At 44.2% G+C, this 18683-nt stretch overlaps 1 protein-coding gene across 1 annotated transcript; it reads right to left on the bottom strand.

Moving 5' to 3' along the window:
• Positions 1-30: 30 nt before the first annotated feature.
• Positions 31-18301, bottom strand: EPCAM (epithelial cell adhesion molecule). Its single transcript, XM_007970713.3, has 9 exons — positions 17935-18301; positions 13944-14051; positions 13466-13706; positions 12240-12305; positions 10476-10539; positions 7866-7967; positions 6954-7154; positions 1844-1888; positions 31-484 (listed from the first exon to the last, which is right to left on the bottom strand). The coding sequence occupies exons 1-9, from the start codon at positions 18008-18010 to the stop codon at positions 443-445; spliced, it is 945 nt and encodes a 314-aa protein (XP_007968904.1). The 5' UTR covers positions 18011-18301; the 3' UTR covers positions 31-442.
• Positions 18302-18683: the final 382 nt, after the last annotated feature.

Below are 18683 nucleotides of genomic sequence, written 5' to 3'. Positions count from 1 at the left end.
GAAGAAATTTGAAATGTCAAAGTTAAGAAATTCAGTTTAAAATGTTTTATTTCATAGCTCATAAAAAAGTATGTATGTACAAGACTCAAGTAAATAGAAAGACAGCTTTCAATCACAAATCAGATAGTTTTTCAAACTCTACTGTGGAAGCATATTTAATGCACACATTTGAACGTTACACATAAAAAGTTTTAACTATGCAGTCCAAGTTCTGGATTTTACATTAGATCTGCATATATAAGACACTTGTGGTCAAATTTCAAGATTGGTAAAGCCAATTTCAAGCTGCTTATAATTTGAGTACAGGTTTCACTATTACAAATATATCATGTTAAACCAACAAACTCATGACCTTCAAAGATGTCTTCGTCCCATGCGCGTACATTTGTAATTTGCGTCCATTTGATATTTCCCTTCTTTTATAATCTTCAAATTATAGTAGTTACGCATTGAGTTCCCTATGTATCTCACCCATCTCCTTTATCTGAAACAGGAAAAAGTACAGGAAAAAATTCTAAATAATTTTTCAATCTTTTGTTCACTCTGAAAACAGTATTAAATAATAAAGTTAAAGGAACACAAGATGATTTTTTTCCACACTTATAAGACTTATTTAAATAAAAAAAGAAAAAGTTATACTGCAAGGAAACACACATTTAAGTGTTTTCAAGCTTCTATTTAGCAACAAGATCGCCAAAGTGACTAGGGCAAGTTGAAGGTAAGCTAGATCTTTAAGAATAAGATTTTTATTAAGTGCATACTATTTTTAAGGCTAGGAAAACATTGATTTACTTTGTATTATCAATCTTTCATTTTATATGTGGGGAAACTCAAGTTCAAAATTAGTGTTTGTCTCAGATCACACAACCAGTTACAGGCAAACTGAGACGATGATAATGACTACTACTACTCTGTTGACAAATATTTTCTTATGTGGCAAGCATGGGACCAACACTTTACACCGATTATGTTTAATCCTTGCAACAGGTCCATACTATCTATTATCCTCATTTTACAGATGAGGAAACACGGAGGCTTAAACAAGTTATACAACTTTGCCCAGCCAAACCCAGGTCTGTACTGCTCTGCACCGCAACACTACATTGTCTTTCTGCCTGTCTGTTACAGTTCAATTCAGGTTAGTCTTCTAGACTTGTGGTCACCAAACCAAATAAGCCAGATGACCTACTACGGAATGGGAAAAAAATGCTAGAACTTTCTGGTTCTATTAGATTTTTTCCAATATTCCTTTACGTTTCTATTTTTATTACTTGTTAAAATATTAGTAAGTGGCCCATATACAAAGATACACAAAAATTGATAGATATATGAAAAATGTTAATGATAGGGTTCAAGGACAAGCGTTCATATTCAGTTCCAAGGGCCTGAAACACACCAACAATCTGACACTTTGACCTTATACTAGTATAGATGACTAGTTAGTACACAATAGATTTATTATGACAAATTAAGTTCATATTAAATGATTATTTCACTGGCATAAAGATAACAGATCATTAGTCACAATGAGTTTCTCCAAGGTGAATCCACTGGAGTATGCCTTTAGAAGATTCTGTTAGATGTTGACACTTTGTAAAATAAAAACCATAGGCTTCCCATTCCACTCTTCTATGAGGCAAAAATCAATAGATGGCGATCTGCCATGGAACTCACACAAGAAGATTTAGGTAACAGCACATTCTAAGACTGAACCTAAGACCCTAAAGAAAACAGTATAAAGGGACTCCAGTATAAATGAAATGCATCAGTGTGTAGGAAGGTAGAGTGACTAGGAGTAACAGATTCAACAGGGCCTTTCTATTTAGGTAAGTAATCCATTTACCTCAGCCTTCTCATACTTTGCCATTCTCTTCTTTCTGGAAATAACCTGAGTGGAAGAAAGACAATTACTGTTTTAGGACTGCTACTCAAAAAAAGGTTATCTAAATTGACATATATGCTTTTAATGGACATAATTTTGATCTGAAAAAAAAATTAATTTTAACATCTATCCATAAACATTTACTGTTTCTTAAATTAAAAATGTCATGCCAGTGCAGGGGCTCATGCCTGTAATCCCAGCACTCTGGGAGGCCGAAGTGGGAGGATCATCTGAGGTCAGGAGTTTCAGACCAGCCTAGCCAACATGGTGAAACCCCATTTCCACTAAAAATACAAAAATTAGCCAGGTGTCATGGCACGCACCTGTAATCTCAGCTACTCAGGAAGCTGAGGCACCATAATTGCTTGAACCCGGGAGGCAGAGGTTGCAGTGAGTGGAGATTGCACTGCTGCACTCCAGCCTGGGCTACAGAGTAAGACCTTGTCTCTTAGAAATAAATAAGGTGAGCCAGGTGTGGTGGCTCATGCCTGTAATCCCAGCACTTTGTGGGGCCAAGGCGGGAGGATCACTTGAGGTCAGGTGTTCAAGACCAGCCTGGCCAACATGATGAAACCTCGACTCTACTAAAAATACAAAAAAATTAGCCAGGCGTGGTGGCAGTCGCCTATAGTCCCAGCTACTCGGGAGGCTGAGGCAGGAAAATCACTTGAACCCAAGAGGCGGAGGTTGCAGTAAGCTGAGATGGTGCCATTGCACTCCAGCCTGGATAACAGAGCAAGACTCCATCTCTAAAAATACATACATACATACATACATAAAATAGGCCAGGCACGGTGGCTCATGCCTGTAATCCTACCACTTTCAGAGGCCGAAGTGGGTGGATCACTTTAGGTCAGGAGTTTAAGACCACCCTGGCAAATACAGTGAAACCCCATCTCTACTAAAAATACAAAAATTAGCCAGGCGTGGTGGCATATGCCTGTAATCCCAGCTAGTCGGGAGGCTGAGGCAGGAGAATAGCTTGAACCCGGGAAGCAGAGGTTGCAGTGAGCCAAGATCGTGCACCATTGCACTCCAGCCTGGGCAACAGACGGAGACTCTGTCCCAAAAATAATAAAATAGTGGCCGGGCACGGTGGCTCATGCCTGTAATCCCAGCACTTTGGGAGGCAAAGGTGGGCAAATCACGAGGTTAGGAGATCAAGACCATCCTGGCTAACACAGTGAAACCCCATCTCTACTAAAAATACAAAAAATTAGCCGGGCGTGGTGGCGGGCGCCTGTAGTCCCAGCTACTCTGGAGTCTAAGGCAGGAGAATGGCGTGAACCCAGGAGGCGGAGCTTGCAGTGAGCCGAGATTGCGCCACTACACTCCAGCCTGGGCAACAGAGCAAGACTCCGTCTCAAAAATAATAATAATAATAATAAAATAAAATTTTCACTACTAAACAAAAACAAAGTCTACCATGACAAGTGAAACCAAAATAAATAAATAAATAAAAAACGATGCTGGATCCAATGGGAGAACAAGGGAGGAAGGGGAGGGAGGGGAGGAAGGGGAGGGAGGGAGGGAGGAAGGGAGGAAGGAAGGAAGGAAGGAAGGAAGGAAGGAAGGAAGGAAGGAAGGAAGGAAGGAAGGAAGGGAAAAAAGGAAACAATGAATAATCTTTTTTTTTTTGAGACGGAGTCTTGCTCTATCACCCAGGCTGGAGTACAGTGGCGTAATTTTGGCTCACTGCAACTTCCGTCTCCCAGGTTCAAGCAGTTCTCCTGCCTCAGCCTCCTGAGTAGCTGGGATTACAGGCATGCTCCACCACACCCAGTTAATTTTTGTATTTTTAGTAGAGACGGGGTTTCACCGTGTTGGTCAGGCTGGTCTCGAACTCCTGACCTCGTGATCCACCCACCTCGGCCTCCCAAAGTGCTGGGATTACAGGCGTGAGCCACTGTGCCCGGCCACAATGAATAATCTTTAAAGAAATTTAACAGTTTAGGCCAGGCACGGTGGCTCATGCCTATAATCCCAGCACTTTGGGAGGCCGAAGTGAGTAGATCACCTGACATCAGGAGTTCGAGATCAGCCTGGCCAACATGGTGAAACCCCATCTCTACCAGAAATACAAAACAATTAGCTAGGCATGGTGTGCACGCCTGTAGTCCCAGATACTTGGGAAGCTGAGGCAGGAAAATGGCTTGAACCTGGGAGGCAGAGGTTGCAGTGAGCCGAGATCACGCCGCCGCACTCCAGCCTGGGTGACAGACTCCGTCTTGGAAAAAAGAAAAAAAAAGAAAGAAAAAGAAAAAAGAAGCCAGGCACAGTGGCTCATGCCTGTAATCCTAGCACTTTGAGAGGCCGAGGCAGGTGGATCACAAGGTCAGGAGTTCGATACCAGCCTGGCCAATAAGGTGAAACCCCATCTCTACTAAAAATACAATAATTAGCCAGACATGGTGGCCGGCTACTTGGGAGCTGAGGCAGGAGAATCACTTGAACCCGGGAGGCAGAGGTTGCAGTGAGCCGAGATCATGACACTGCACTCCAGCCAGGGCGACACAGCAAGACTCCATTTCTTTTTTTTTTTTTTTTGAGACAGAGTCTCACTCTGTCGTCCAGGCTGGAGTGCAGTGGCGCGATCTTGGCTCACTGCAAGCTCCGCCTCCCAGGTTCACGCCATTCTCCTGCCTCAGCCTTCTGAGTAGCTGGGACTACAGGTGCCCGCCACCACGCCCGGCTAATTTTTTGTATTTTTAGTAGAGACGGGGTTTCACCGTGTTAGCCAGGATGGTCTCGATCTCCTGACCTTGTGATCCGCCCGTCTCGGCCTCCCAAAGTGCTGGGATTACAGACCTGAGCCACCACTCCCGGCCAGCGAGACTCCATTTCAAAAAAAAAAGAAAGAAATTTAACAGTTTGGTGTGCATTCTTCCACATCCTCCTTTTCCACACCAATACAAATATCATATATATATATACATGCATCTAAGTTTTGGGGTCTAAAAATGGGATCATGCAGTATCACCACCACCTGTGCACAGCCCGTATCAACATCATAGCAACCATTCCAGATTCAAAGATAAAGATCGAACTCATTCATTCACATTATTCCCTATCGTAGATACAATAAATACAATTTACTCTCTTACTGATACACACTCAGGCTATTTTTCAGATTCATTTTTTGTTTGTTTTTATTCTTTTTTTGAGATGGAGTTTCGCTCTTGTTGCCCAGGCTGGAGTGCAACGACGTGATCTCAGCTCACTACAACCTCTGCCTCCTGGGTTCAAGCGACTCTCCTGCCTCAGCCTCCTGAGTAGCTGGGACTATAGGCATGCACCACCATGCCTGGCTAATTTTGTATTTTTAGTAGAGACGGGGTTTCTCCATGTTGGTCAGGCTGGTCTTGGACTCCTGACCTCAGGTGATCCACCCACCTCGGCCTCCCAAAGTGCTGGGATTATAGGTGTGAGCCACCACGCCTGACCAGATTCACCCTTACAAGCAAGGCTATGATACAATAACTGAATGTGCTTCCTTATTGCACTTGTGTTTTCATTTATTTCTACCGGATAATTAGACTTCCAGCATTAACCACTCGTGTTCATTTGCCATCTGAAATTTCTATTAACTGTCTATCCCTACCTGTTGTAATTCTTTCTTTAGGTTTCCTCATCAATTTGTAAGAACTCTTTGTGTATTATGTATAATATCCATTCTTGCTTTATGCACCATATTTTTTTCATGCCCATCATTAACATTTTTTACTTTACAGTTTCTTTGCCATATAAAATGTTTGGTTTTAATGAAGCCAAAATATATATATATATTAAGGACTAGGTGCAATGGCTCATGCCTGTAATCCCAGCAGTTTGGGAGACTAAGCCAGAAGAATTGCTTGAGCCCAGGAGTTCAAGACCAGCCTCGGCAGCCATAGCAAGACCTGGTCTCTACTAAAAGTTAAAAAATTAGCCAGGTATGGTGGCAGGTACCTGTAGTCCTTGCTACTTGGGAGGCTGGGTCAGGAGGGTTACTTAAGTCCAGGAACTGGAGGTTGCAGTAAGCTATAATCATGCCACTGCACTCCAGGGATTCCAGATTTCTTGCCTTACATGGTTTCCCCTACCACAAGGTTGTACAAACATTCCATCAATTAATTTTCTTGGGAATTGTTTTACTTTTTTATATTTTTAAAAATGTAAATGTCTTTGAACACGGATACACTGCCCAACTCCTTTCCTACTGCTGTGCTCTGGACATACCACCCTCACACAGCTGGGCAATATGGCCAGCCTGGTGGAGTGAAATAGGAATTCAACTTTTGTTTTGTTCCAGATGGATAGCCAAACATGGTTGATTGAACTGGAAATCTCAGTTTCCAAATACCCTCAAACCTGTTTCTGAATTCTGTTGTGTTAGTAAGATATCTCTCTCTCTCTCTCTCTCTCTCTTTCTCTCTCTTTCTTTTTGAGACGGAGTTTCGCTCGTTTCCCAGGCTGGAGAACAATGGCGTGATCTCAGCCACAAACTCTGCCTCCTGGGTTCAAACGATTCTCCTGCCTCAGCCTCCTGAGTAGCTGGGATTATAGGCATGCGCCACCATGCCCGGCTAATTTTGTATTTTTAGTAGAGACCAGGTTTCTCCATGTTGGTCAGGCTGGTCTCAAACTCCCGACCTCAGGTGATCCACCCACCTCAGCCTCCCAAACTGTTGGGATTACAGGCGTGAGCCACGGTGCCTGGCCCCTTTTATTTATTTATTTATTTTTTTGAGACAGGGTCCTGCTCTGTTGCCCAGGCTGGAGTGCAATGGTGTGATCACGGCTCACTGCAGCTTTGATCTCCTGGGCTCAACTGACCACTCCCACGTCAGCCTCCTAAGTAGATAGAACCACAGGTGCAAGCCATCACGTCTGGCTAAGTTTTGTATTTTTGGTACAGATAAGGTTTTGCCATGTTGCCCAGCCTGGTCTCAAACTCCTGGGCTCAAGTGATCCACCTGTCTCAGCCTCCCAAAGTGTAGTGATTATAGGTGTGAGCCACCGCACCCAGCCATTATTACTTTTCCTTGAAAAAATATACCCTTAAATGAAATTTTACTTGTTCTGTACTCACCAGCACAACAATTCCAGCAACAACTGCTATCACCACAACCACAATAACAGCAATAACACCAGCTTTTAGACCCTGCATTGAGAATTCAGGTGCTTTTTCATCGACATAATAAATTAAAGTTTGACCAGGATCCAGATCCAGTTGTTCCCCATTTACTCTCAGGTCCATTTTCTTAGAATGAAACAAGGATTCACCTTTAACCTGTATTGAAAAGGAGAAAAGGAATTAAAAATATTTAAGAAAACAAACCATGGTCACATATAATTACATACAAATTGTATGCCAAAAGAACTGCTGCCAAGAATCTTTACGGTTTTAGTGATAACAATCTCATCTATTGGAACTTTAAAAAACTGTTTATTACAGGAACCTTTCAACATACACGGAAGTAGAAAGAGAAGTGCAATGACGCCCACGTACCTATCACCCAGATGCAAGGATATCAACACACAGCCTCTCTTACTTCATCTTTTCTTCCTTTTATCCCTTCACCCCCACCCAGATTATTTTGAAGCAAACCTCATATTTCAGCAGAAAATACTTCACTATAAGTTTAAACAAAATATTTTAATCATACCAGTTACACAGTCTTTTTAAACAGACTCTTATTTGTGTAAATTATAAATATCATAGGGGAGCATCTATGTACAAACTAAGTAACTACCAAGCAGATAATAAATAAGAATTATAAGAAACAGGAGACATTTTAGGCAGAACTATTTGATAAGAGGCATAAATACACAAACAAGTAAGATGCATGTGAGAGACAGGGAGGACAAAATTAATGGCAGCAGCAGAACCATTTGGTTGATCTATAAGTGGAGAAAAAGGTGATGAAATACATTTAACTCATTGAGGCATGATAGACTACATTCCTGAACACATGAATAGAATAAAGAAGATTATACTCACATCTTTTTCAAAATAATAAGCCACATCAGCTATGTCCACATCATTCTGAGTTTTTTGAGAAGAATTTTGAACCAGATCAATAGTGATAACATTATCCTCATACTGGGGAAAAAAATTTGAATAATACAAATTAATACTAATATAGTCAAAATCATTTGAAAATAACATTATTTGAGAATCAGAATAGTCAGTGTGGCCGGGCGCGGTGGCTCAAGCCTGTAATCCCAGCACTTTGGGAGGCCGAGACGGGCGGATCACGAGGTCAGGAGATCGAGACCATCCTGGCTAACACGGTGAAACCCCGTCTCTATTAAAATACAAAAAAAATTAGCCGGGCGAGGTGGCGGGCGCCTGTACTCCCAGCTACTTGGGAGGCTGAGGCAGGAGAATGGCGTGAACCCGGGAGGCGGGGCTTGCAGTGAGCTGAGATCCGGCCACTGCACTCCAGCCTGGGCAACAGAGCCAGACTCCGTCTCAAAAAAAAAAAAAAGAATAGTCAGTGTTTGATTTTCTGTAATCTACATGCATCGCTGTTCCTTTCCATTAGTGGATAATTAAGTTGATCATTAATCGAGAAATCTTTGGGAGGTCTCTAAATCTATCAAAGGGAAATAAGACAGCCATGAAACCAAACATAATTACAATGCACAATTTTTCCTAAGAGAATTTTCTTATGTTGAAAAGGTTTTTAAGTAAGATATGAAAGTATTTTATTTGGATTAGAACTACTTTAAAACTAAAATACTAGGCCGGACGCGGTGGCTCAAGCCTGTAATCCCAGCACTTTGGGAGGCCGAGATGGGTGGATCACGAGGTCAGGAGATCAAGACCATCCTGGCTAACACGGTGAAACCCTGTCTCTACTAAAAAATACAAAAAAAACTAGCCGGGCGAGGTGGCGGGCGCCTGTAGTCCCAGGTACTCGGGAGGCTGTGGCAGGAGAATGGCGTAAACCCGGGAGGCGGAGCTTGCAGTGAGCTGAGATCCGGCCACTGCACTCCAGCCTGGGTGACAGAGCAAGACTCCGTCTCAAAAAAAAAAAAAAAAAAGAAAGAAAAAAAAACCCAAAATACTAAAGAAATGCAAGGTAAGGCCGGGCGCGGTGGCTCATGCCTGTAATCCCAGCACTTTGGGAGGCCAAGGCAGGCGGATCACCTGAAGTCGGGAGTTCAAGACCAGCCTGACCAATATGGAGAAACCCCATCTCTACCAAAAAGACAAAATTAGCCAGGCATGGTGGCACATGCCTGTAATCCCAGCTACTAGGGAAGCTGAGGCTGCAGAATCACTTGAACCTGGGAAGTGGAGGTTGTGGTGAGCTGAGACCACGCCATTGCACTCCAGCCTGGGCAACAAGACCAAAACTCCGTCTCAAAAAAAAAAAAAAAAGAAAAAGAAATGCAAGGTAAAACGCAGTATGCATTTACCATGTTGTTTTTAAAGAGTAAAAAAAGTATATTCTGGCCGGGCGCGGTGGCTCAAGCCTGTAATCCCAGCACTTTGGGAGGCCGAGACGGGCGGATCACGAGGTCAGGAGATCGAGACCATCCTGGCTAACACGGTGAAACCCCGTCTCTACTAAAAAATACAAAAAACTAGCCAGGCGAGGTGGCGGGCGCCTATAGTCCCAGCTACTCGGGAGGCTGAGGCAGGAGAATGGCGTAAACCCGGGAGGCGGAGCTTGCAGTGAGCTGAGATCCGGCCACTGCACTCCAGCCTGGGCGACAGAGCGAGACTCCGTCTCAAAAAAAAAAAAAAAAAAAAAAAAAAGTATATTCTTTCTAAAGAGTCTTGAATAAACTCATACCGCCTTTAAAGAGTTTCATCACACTATTCAAGTTTCTTTTTTTAAAAAACCAGAGTTTGAAGAGTTAAATAAGGGCTAACTGGTTAAGGACCAGTTCCTGAAAGCAGAGAAGATGGGAGCTCCAGTAACATCCTAAAGTAAATATGCACCAAAACCATATTTACTGAAAGTTATTTTGGTGCATATTTACTTTAAGATGTTACTGGAGCTCATCCACAGGGACAGGTTCTCCAGGAAAAGAAAACTCAAATGTTTTAGGGATACTAAGAGATACTACATTTTCTTTAGGAGTAAAACTAGGCTTTTCAAAGGCTACGGAAGGAAAACAACGATAACCGAAAACAACGGGCTGGGCTTTGTAGCTCACACCGGTAATCCCAACACTTTGAGAGGCTGAGGTAGGCAGATAACTTGAGGCCAGGAGTTCGAGACCAGCCTGGCCAACATAGCAAAACCCCGTTGACACTAAAAATACAAAAATTAGCTGGGCATGGTGGCGCGTGCCTGCAGTCCCAGTTCCTCAGGAGGCTGAGGCACGAGAATTGCTTGAACCTTGGAGGCAGAGGTTACAGTGAGCAGAGATCTTGCCACCACACTCCAGCCTGGGGAACAGAGCAATAGTCTGTCTTAAAGAAACAAACAAACAAAAACAGTAACAGGAAATTCACATTAAGTACCCAAGATCTGAAACTGTTGCTCTAGTAAGTGTATTTAACCACCACTTATATCACTGGCTGTCCTTATACTCAAAACATACTGTCTCACCAACTACCTGCTAAAGCTCACTTATTAAAAAATCATACCAAAATATTTGTGATAAATTTTGGATCCAGTTGATAACGCGTTTTGATCGCCTCCTCAAGTGCACTGTAAAGAATTTAAAATCTGTATTAAAAAAAAAATGTTTGTACCACACAACAGTAAGAAGCACTACTCTTTAAGCAGATAGCTCATGGTGTAGAATTGTCATTAAAGTTAAAATTTTTCTGCCATTTTGCAACTATCATAATCATAATTGATTCAGGCTAGAATCATCCATTGATATTCAAACTGCTGGGTGCCAGTTTAATTAGAAAAAGAACATTTACTTAATATCCAAGTATCTGCCCATAGATTACTTACGGATTACAAAGGGAGAATGGTAACTTCACAGTGGAAAAACCTGGTGGATACCACTTTAACCAAAGTTTACATTACTAGTAAAGGGACAAGCTGACATCATGCAACTCCTAATGTGAAGTACTACAAAGGATACAAGATAGCGTAAGTAGTTTTCCTGTCAAAAATGCATAATCTGTTTTTAGTTAAGAGGAAACATCAAGGCCCGGGTGAGGTGGCTCATGCCTGTAATCCCAGCACTTTGAGAGGCTGAGGTGGGCGGATCACCTGAGGTCGGGAGTTCAAGACTAGCCTGACCAACATGGAGAAACCCCATCTCTACTAAAATTACAAAAAAAATTAGCCAGGCATGGTGCCGCATGCCTGCAATCCCAGCTACTCGGGAGGCTGAGGCAGGAGAATCGCTTGAACCTGGGAGGCAGAGGTTGCGGTGAGCCATGACTGCGCCATTGCATTCCAGCCTGGGCAACTTTGTTGAGAAACTCCAACTCAAAAAAAAAGAGGAAACATCAGACAAATCACAATTTGAGGGACATTATATATAACGACTTGCCCATGCTCTTCAAAAATAGCAAGTTCATGGAAGACAAAGAAAGGCCAAGAAACTGTTCAATATTAAAAGAGACTAAAGAGTCATGACAACTAAATGTGATACATGATCTTGGACTGGGTTCTGAATCAAAGGGGAAAAATTACCACAAAGGACAATATTGGGAAAATGGGTATAACGTGATACAATGTTAAATTTCCTGGCCGGGTGCGGTGGCTCACACCTGTGATCCCAGTACTTTAGGAGGTGGAGGTGGGAGGATCACAAGTTCGGGAGTTCGAGACCAGCCTGGCCAATATGGTAAAACCCCGTTTCTACTAAAAATACAAAAATTAGCTGGGCGTGGTGGCAGGCGCCTGTAGTCCCAGCTACTTGGGAGGCTGAGGCAGGAGAATCGCTTGAACCCAGGAGGCAAAGGTTGCAGTAAGCTGAGATCATGCCACTGCACGCCAGCCTGGGTGACAGAGCGAGACTCCGTCTAAAAAAAAAATTCCTAAATTTGATTGTTGTATAGTGGTTTATATAAGAGAATGCCTTTTGTTCTTAGGAAAAGACACACTAAAGTACTTAGGGATAATGGGGCCTGATATCTACAACTTGCTTTCATGTGCTTCTGGGAAAAATATTTATACATGCATAGATACACTGATATAAAGCACACACACATATTCATCCATACATACATATATAAAAAGTAAATATGCCAAAATGTTAATTGGTGAATCTGAGTGAAGTGTATTCCTGGAATCTCTGTGCTATTCTTGTAACTCTATTTCAAGTAACTTTGTTTTTCAGAAATATGAAAAAGCATTTAGACTTGGCTTTTCAAACGGTGTAGGACGGAAGATTTGAGCCACTAATTGCACAAGAATAATATGATGCATTTCATCGCACTTACGTCCGCAAACTTTGAACATCATAAGGTTTTTCTCTTGCTTTGTGTTTTAATTCAATGATGATCCAGCTATAAAGTAAAAAGACAATGTCAGCTGACTATAACTCAGTCTTTTATACTATTTTCCTAATAAGCTAATACTAAAATTCTTGAATTATAAGGACTAAGAGAAAAAAAATTTATGCAGTAGCTAGTCCCATAATTTATTCCCTTATACATCCTTCATAAAGGACACACCCAGGAGGGAACACCCTTTCTAATACTGACCCTCTGTTCTCTGGACACAATACATAAGGTTACATGAAGTCTAGGTTTAGCTGGCAGTGTTGTGCCCTGTTCAACTGAAAAGATGAAAAGGCATGAAAGGGCCAGGCATGGTGGCTCACACCTGTAATCCAGCACTTTGGGAGGTGGAGGTGGGTGGATTGCCTGAGGTCAGGAGTTGGAGACCAGCCTGGCCAACACGGTGAAACCCCCTCTCTAGTAAAATACAAAAATTAGTCAGGTGTGGTACAGCTGCAGTCCCAGCTACTCAGGAGGCTAAGGCAAGAGAGTTGCTTTAACCCAGGAGGCCGAGGCTGCAGTGAGCTGAGATTGTGCCGCTGCACTCCAACCTGGGCAACAAGAGTGAAACTCTGTCTCAAAAAAAAAAAAGAAAAGAAAGGGCATAAAGAGAAAATTGACAAGGAGGCTCCAGAAGACCAAAATAGAAAAACAGGAAGTGCCCACTTTGGACCTGACATCCTTTCCAGTTTCTAGTGCCTTCCAATGAAGTCTTTTTTTACTTAAGCTAGCGTGAGTAGGTTTCTGTTCCTTTTCATTAAACAATCCCTAAAGCATATCTCACTTTTAAAGCACAATAAATGAGCAAATACATAGGTTAAATTACATACATTTAATACTAATGCAACTATGAAATACTGAATAATGTTAAGTAAAGATATAAAAGAAAAATTATACCTAGTATGCTACCGTTTACGTAAAAATAATAAAACAGATACATAACACATTCATCAACTATCTCTGGAAGGTTATAGAACAATCAATAACATCAATTCTATGGAGGTCCACTGGGTAGCAGTGGGGACTGGAATAAGAAGGAAGCTTTTCACCGGACACTCTTATCTTCTGAATTCTAAACCATGAAATCGTATTACATAATCAAAAATAAATTTAATTAAATGAATCTGAACAGCATGAAAACAAGTAGTATAGGCAGCCCCACTCACTAGGTTCTCACTCGCTCAGAGCAGGTTATTTCAGTGTCCTTGTCAGTTCTTCTGACCCCAGCAGTGTTCACACACCAGCACGTGGAGGTGCCGTTGCACTGCTTGGCCTTAAAGAGCCCGCTCTCATCGCAGTCAGGATCGTAAAGGCCATCATTGTTCTGGATAGCCCCTTCAGGTTTCGCTCTTCTCCCAAGTTTTGAGCCGTTCATTTCTGCCTTCATTACCAAACATTTGGCAGCCACTGAAAAAGAAACCTTAATGCCAAACTGAAAAATAACCGATTTCATGACTACAGGAAAAAAAAAAATAACTATAAAGTTCCAGGGTCAAAGATTATTTGAAACTTATGTGTTCCCACACTTACTTTATAACATGATTCAGATTTAAGCCAATAAAACTCTTTCCAACTCAAGGCACATCAATTAAAGAAGTATTAAGTCAAAATAAAGCTTACAGGTAATAAGGATATTTTACTCACGCTTTGAGCAAAGGACAGTATTTTGTGCACCAATTGAAGTACACTGGCATTGACCATTATCATTCAAAAAGCAGTTTACGGCCAGCTTGTAGTTTTCACAGATACATTCTAGAAAATTAAAAAAAAACAAAAAAACTACTTTAAAATATGGATCTATTAACTCTCATGTCCCAGCTAAGTTATATTGCAATAATAATGTCTTAAAGTTACAAGGACACAAAACCTTAAAAAGTGGTCCTGAATGTTTTATTTTTCAGCTATAGACTACTTTCCTAAGTGCCTGGCACTTGCAAAAGTCTGCATACTGTATACAGACACATAGTTTAATCTACATGCATTCCTGCTTTGATTTTTTTTTTTTTTTTTTTCTTTTTGAGATAGGGTCTCACTCTGTGGCCCAGGCTGGAATGCAGTGGCACAATCTTGGCTTACTGCAGCCTGGACCTACTGGACTCAAGTGATCCTCCCCCATCTCAGCCTCCCAAGTAGCTGGGACTACAGGCATGCACCACCATGCCTGGCTAATTTTTTACTTTTTGTAGAGTCGGGGTTTTGCCATATTGCCCAGGCTGGTTTTGAACTCCTGGCCTCAAGCAATCCTCCCACCTCAGCCTCCCAAAGTGCTGGGATTATAGGCATGAGCCACTGTGCCTGGCCTCCTGTTACAATTTTTTAAAACAAGAACACAGCTCTCCAAACATCATTTATAGCTTTGTCTTTGTGAAACTCCCAGTCTTAGCTCTTTCCTCACTCCTGTCCTGCTAAATAACATCCCTGTTAGTCACTGCCTTTTTTTGTTTTTCTTCTTGAGACAGAGTCGCCCAGGCTGGAGTGCAGTATGATCTCAGTTCACTGCAACTTCCATCTTCCAGGATCAAGCGATTCTCCTGCCTCAGCCTCCTGAGTAGCTGGGACTACAGGGGTCCACAACCACGCCTGGCTAATTTCTGTATTTTTAGTAGAGATGGGGTTTCAGCATAATGGCCAGGCTGATCTCAAACTCCTGACCTCGTGATCCGCCCGCCTCGGCCTCCCAAAGTGCTGGGATTACAGGTGTGAGCCACCGCGCCCGGCCTTTTTTTGTATTTTTAGTAGAGATGGAGTTTCACCATGTTGGTCAGGCTGGTCTAGCATTCCTGACCTCAGGTAATCCACCCACCTCAGCCTCCCAAAGTGCTGGGGTTACAGGCGTGAGCCACCATGGCCAGCTGTTACTGACTCTTTTACAAAAAAATCAACAATTCAATTCCAGGATCTGCAAATCCTCACCTTCTGTTGCTCTCCCACCCCATTTTCTTAAATGAGGGATGTTTCCTTTGGGGCTTAACAAGAATATATTCAATCTTTAAACCATTTTATATCTTAGAAAAATTACACTTTCAACTGCAGTTATAGTCATCCCTGTAAGTGAGTTTCCTAACTAAATTAAATCCTAGTATCTGATTTGGAGAGTGATACTAAGCAGCCTATTCTGGGTTATTGATGTCAGTTTAATAGTTTTGTCCTTAACTACCTCAAAAGTTCATTTAACTGCGAATTGGCAAGACTATCTAATTCCTTTTGTCTAGTTAAAAGAGCACAATCATTAAAACAAAAACTATCTCCTCAGTTCAACTGAAGAGGGAAAAAAAGAGAAAGATAGCACGACAAACCAGAGTTTTTATATTGATCCTTCGTATCCCAAGTACTCTAAGTTGACTCCAACTTTTCCCTGTTCAAGTTATAATCGATATGAACCACCTTTAATCTGCCCAACACTAAATTCAACACTGGGGTCACAAAAGGGGAAAATACAGCACTTGCTCTCAAGGGTTTAAGTCTTCTGCAGCCCCATCCTGTACATGTTTGAAACACATTGTTCATCCCTAAGGGGCGTGAAATTTAAATCAGACCAGTCAGGTGCAGACTTCGAGAACAAACCTGTAGTAGCTATGACCACTTTAAAGCAATTTAACATTAAGTATGTAGTCCCAGATTGAAGCTAGAAAAACATGAGTTGACTAAACTGCATTACTTTGAGAGTATAATTACTGAATTTAAGCCACTCTGTTGGTGAAAGTATAAAAGCCCTTCCAGAGAGCTTTGGCAAACGCCACTCCACTTCTAGGCACCATCTTACAAATAAATCAAGAGATGCCGGACCTGTGGCTCATGCCTGTAATCCCAGCACTTTGGGAGGTCCAGGTAAGAGCATCATTTGAGCCCAGGAGATGGAGGTTGCAGTGAGCTGTAAATGTGCCACTGCACTCCAGGCTGAACCACAGACCAAGACACCGTTTCCAAAAAAAAAAAAAGAGAGAGAGAGCGCGCGAACCAGCAGCCAAGTTGTTTATTCCACAGTTAAGCCAAACTACATGTCTAACATTTGAATAATGGTGCAACACACCAGTCACCATTTTAAATCTTGTTTTTAAGGCCGAATGTGGCGACTCATGCCTGTAATCCCAGCACTCTGGGAGGCCCAAACCGAGTGATCACTTCAGCCCCGGAGTTCAAGACCAGCCTGGGCGACATAGTGAGGTCTCGTCTCTACAAATACAAATACTCGGCGGGCGCAGTGGCTCACATCTGTAATCCCAGCACTTTGGGAGGCCAAGGTGGGTGGATCAGCTGAGATCAGGAGTTCGAGACCAGCCTGGCCAACATGGAGAAATCCTGTCTCTACTAAAAATACAAATTAGCCGACCGTGGTGGTGCATGCCTGTAGTCCCAGCTACTCAGGGGGCTGAGGCAGGAGAATCATCTGAACCCAGGAGGTGGAGGTTGCAGTGAGAGGAGATCGCTCCGTTGCACTCCAGCCTGGGCAACGAGCGAAACTCTGTCTCAATAATAATATGTAATAATAAATAAGCACAAAAATTAGCCGGGCATAAAGGCTGAGGCAGACTGATGGTCTGAGGTCAGGAGGCAGAGTCTATAATGGGTCAAGATCGTGCCCTTGCACTCCAGCCTGGGCGACAGAACAAGGCTGTTTCAAATAAAAAAATAAAATAGGCCGGGCGCGGTGGCTCAGGCCTGTAATCCCAGCACTTTGGGAGGCCGAGGCGGGCGGATCATGAGCTCAGGAGTTCGAGACCAGCCTGACCAACATGGAGAAATCCCGTTTCTACTAAAACTACAAAAATTAGCCCGGGGTGGTGGCCCGCGCCTGTAATCCCAGCTACTCTACTCAGGAGGCTGAGGCAGGAGAATCGCTTGAACCCGGGAGGCGGAGGTTGCAGTGAGCTGAGATCGTCAAGCCTGGGCGACAGGGCGAGACTCAGTCTCAAAACATAAAATAAAACAAAAAAATAAAAAGAAAGATATACCTAATTATTAATTATGGGATTCTCAAAATTCTGGGATTATAGGTTTTTACTCTTTACGGTTGTTATTTCTGCGTTCCCTACAATAAGCTTGGCATTACTCATATGATCCTTAGAAAAGGGAAAACACCCACACGCCCTGTGTAGTCCAGGCCGCCTGGCGCGCGCAGGTGCATAGCGGCCCTGGAGGCCTCCCTGCGGGCACCTGTCCCCGCCTGAGGCCCACATCCGGGGCCCGCTGTCAGTGACAAGGACAAGGGCGGGCCAGCTGGTCCCTGCCGCAGAGACTCTGCCACCGGCTGGGGCTGTTTTGGAACCCCAAGTCCGCCCCGAACGGAGGAGGTGGGTGCGCCAGGGCGCGAGGCACCGGTTCGGTGGCCGCAGGAAACCCTGGACGTGGCCACTCCGTTCGCCACCTGTCCCCCGCCTCCGCCCCGGTCCATTTCCCTATCGAGGCGAGCAAAGCTGCAAAGTGAGGCTGCTCCCCCGGACGGCGCGAGTGAGCGCCCCCTCGCCACTTCCTACGCGCGGAGGGCCTGGGCCGGTGCACGGCCGCGCCGTCCGGTCTCCAGGCTGGAAAGCGCGGCCTCTTGGTCCCCTCCCGATTATTCCCGTTTCGGGGGCCGCGCGCCGCTGCCCCCCAGCCCAGCCCAACTCCATAACTCTGCTCCAAGTCCGCGCCTCACCTTTCTGAGCTGCGGCAAAACTCGCCGTCGCCGCCGCAAGCAGAAGCCCGAACGCGAGGACCTGCGGGGGCGCCATGCTGCGCGCACGCCGAGAAGAGGGGCGCAGGAGGAGCCGGGGACTCGCGGGAGGGCGTGCGCCGGGAGTGGGGCGCCAGGAGCCGACCGGGCAGCGCGAGGCCTGGGGCGTGCGGGTCCGCGTCGGGAGGACAGCGACTAGGAGGTCCCCGGACCGCGTCAAGGGTGCTCACTCGCCGAAGGTCTAGCGCTCTGTGCGCGCGGCAGGGCGGAGCGCAGACCTGCCCGACCTGGCGGCCCCGCCTCTCGGCCCCTTCCCGGGACTGCTCATCTCTGGCCGCCGGTGGTTGGCTATGAGTCACCGCCCCGGAGCGGGGAGTGAGTAGCTCCCTCCCCCAGCCCCGTCGCGGCCGTTGGGGCACCGCCCCCTCCACAGGTGTAGGCCAGCGCGCCCCGCCCCGCCCCAGGTGCTTCGTCTCCATGGCGGTGTTAGGGACCTTTGGTGGCCTCCGAGGAGGTTTGAAGATTCTGTGCTGAGACTTCCTTTTAACCAGAGGAGCGATATTCTGAATCCTTGAAGAACGGGGCCTGGGGGAAAGAGTGCGGGGACTGCATAGAGGAAGGTGGAGGCTAAAGGGAATACAAACACAAGCAGAGAACCTTCCAAAACACTGTGTAAAAGACCTTTGAGCTTTTACCTGGCAATTTAATTATACTCCTTTGAAATTAGAAAA

Source organism: Chlorocebus sabaeus, chromosome 14 (assembly GCF_047675955.1).
Source record: "Chlorocebus sabaeus isolate Y175 chromosome 14, mChlSab1.0.hap1, whole genome shotgun sequence".
NCBI lineage: Eukaryota > Metazoa > Chordata > Mammalia > Primates > Cercopithecidae > Chlorocebus > Chlorocebus sabaeus.
Note: the sequence above shows the minus strand (reverse complement) of the source record. Positions and strands in the feature narration are given on the sequence as shown.

Bases quoted from the DNA above. Each gene is read 5' to 3' on its own strand.
- EPCAM (XM_007970713.3), bottom strand. From the start codon at position 18,010: ATGGCGCCCCCGCAGGTCCTCGCGTTCGGGCTTCTGCTTGCGGCGGCG. The intron at 13,707-13,943 runs GTGAGTAAAATA...TTTCTTTTTCAG, and splicing joins TACTGTCCTTTGCTCAAAGC to TGGCTGCCAAATGTTTGGTA. The intron at 12,306-13,465 runs GTGAGTGGGGCT...TTTACTTTATAG, and splicing joins TCTGAGCGAGTGAGAACCTA to CTGGATCATCATTGAATTAA.